General features: G+C 33.3%; 1 protein-coding gene across 1 annotated transcript in view; it reads left to right on the forward strand.

The window, feature by feature from the left end:
• The first annotated feature begins 213 nt into the window (after positions 1–213).
• Positions 214–1,690, forward strand: part of fntb (farnesyltransferase, CAAX box, subunit beta) — a 15,109-nt gene continuing 13,632 nt past the window's right edge. Inside the window, exon 1 of the mRNA XM_014015424.1 lies at positions 214–477. Within this exon, the coding sequence (XP_013870878.1) occupies positions 379–477 (99 nt within the window). The 5' untranslated portion in view covers positions 214–378. The remainder of the gene's footprint in view (positions 478–1,690) is intronic.

Consider the following 1,690-nt stretch of genomic DNA (forward strand, 5'->3'; position numbering starts at 1 on the left):
AAAGTAGCCATTAGCAGTTTGCTATCAATTAGGTTAACTGTGACTTCATTGTAAAACTAAACCGCGCTACTTCCTGTATTTTTCTAATTTTGCTCAAATAAACCATAGAAGTAATGCATAATGTGAAACTTAATTCGGTCAAAATAAAATAGATATTAGTCAACTGTCAAAATACGACAAATTATTAAAGAACTTATCCTTGTTTCGCGTGACTGAAGCAGAACGGAAAAAGTTTGTCCCCTCAGAGACACCGTAGTTTGCGTTCCTGCTGCTTTTTTTATTTCTCTCGCTCCAATCTGTGCAAAGAAGTATCAAAACAAAGTAAAGGTCGCTGCTGTTCTTGTTTAACCTTCTACGGTGTTTTTTGCTGCCATCATTATGGGCGGTGTTCCGACGCCTCTGCGGTGCTTCAGCGAGCAGCACTCGGCAGAAATGTTTGTGGATGACGGCGTGGAAACGGTGACTTCAGTGGAGCAGGTGAGCTGCTAATGTGGCTAATGCTAACAAGCTGCACTGCTGGATGTGAGGAGGCGCCTCGGAAACACTGAAAGTCTCCTTTCTTTCTCTGTCAAATACACAGTTTACACACCACAGTTTATCTGTGGAGCAACCGATGAACAGCCCAACATAAAGTTTTCCTTCGTTAGCTCGTCACGTAGTTAGCTCATGTTAGCAAAGTTTAGCCTCTGATCGAGCTGTGGAGAGTGGACAAGTAATCTTTGTGTTTTTAACATTTCACCACCTGAACTCTCATTTCTGAGTCCGTTTTTACTGAGTTTTTGCACAAATTAGGAATATTTGAAACTTTTCCCCTTTGGGCTTTTCTGTCTGATCAGTTGTGCTCATTACTGAAGTAAAACATCAAATATTTGTATATAAATACTATCATTATTGTTACTGAAAACACAGTGGATATATTATTTCACTGTATTATAATATTTTTTTACATTTTAAAGGCTAAATAAAACCAATTTGCTGAGTGCTCTTGAATGKAGCTTAAGAAAAAAATTAACAGATTTCAATAAACTACAAAAATTAGTATAACTGAACAAACATTTAGTAAAGTAACACAAGTTAAGCATTTATTTAAATAAGTATTTATTATAAAGTTTGGGCTACAACAAGGATTATTCCATTAGCACCTTAGTTTAGTATAAAATGTTAAAAAGTCTGATGTTTCTTAATTTCTTTTCAGATTTTATTTTATTGTGCTAGTCTTAGGATGATTTTCAGAAATAAAAAGCTGGATAATTCCTAATAACACATTCTGCTATAATTAGAATAAAATAAATAAAAAAGCTGTAATAAATCGATGACAATAGTTTACTAGTTGTTTAGTTTGTTACTGAATACTGGTTTTTGGATTAATTGTGATACTGGGACCAGTAATGGTTATCATCAAACCTTTGATGTTATTTTGTGTTTCAGAACCTGAAAAGTTTGGGAACAAATTATTCCACATAGGTTTTTTTTTATTTTATTGTAATTGTTTTTAACTGATGTCTTTGTTTAGCACCACCTGCTGGTCATCATTTTAAATATTTATCATCTTGATCTCGATGGGGAGAAAAGAATATTAAGTAGTTTAATTTGTACATTTTCAAAAAATTCTATAAAAAATAATTTGACATTAAAATGTAGCAGAGGAGAGACATGAGTTCAGTTAATTGAGTTTAAAAATATTTTTAAA

This window comes from Austrofundulus limnaeus, unplaced genomic scaffold, assembly GCF_001266775.1.
Source record: "Austrofundulus limnaeus strain Quisiro unplaced genomic scaffold, Austrofundulus_limnaeus-1.0 Scaffold129, whole genome shotgun sequence".
Taxonomy (NCBI): domain Eukaryota; kingdom Metazoa; phylum Chordata; class Actinopteri; order Cyprinodontiformes; family Rivulidae; genus Austrofundulus; species Austrofundulus limnaeus.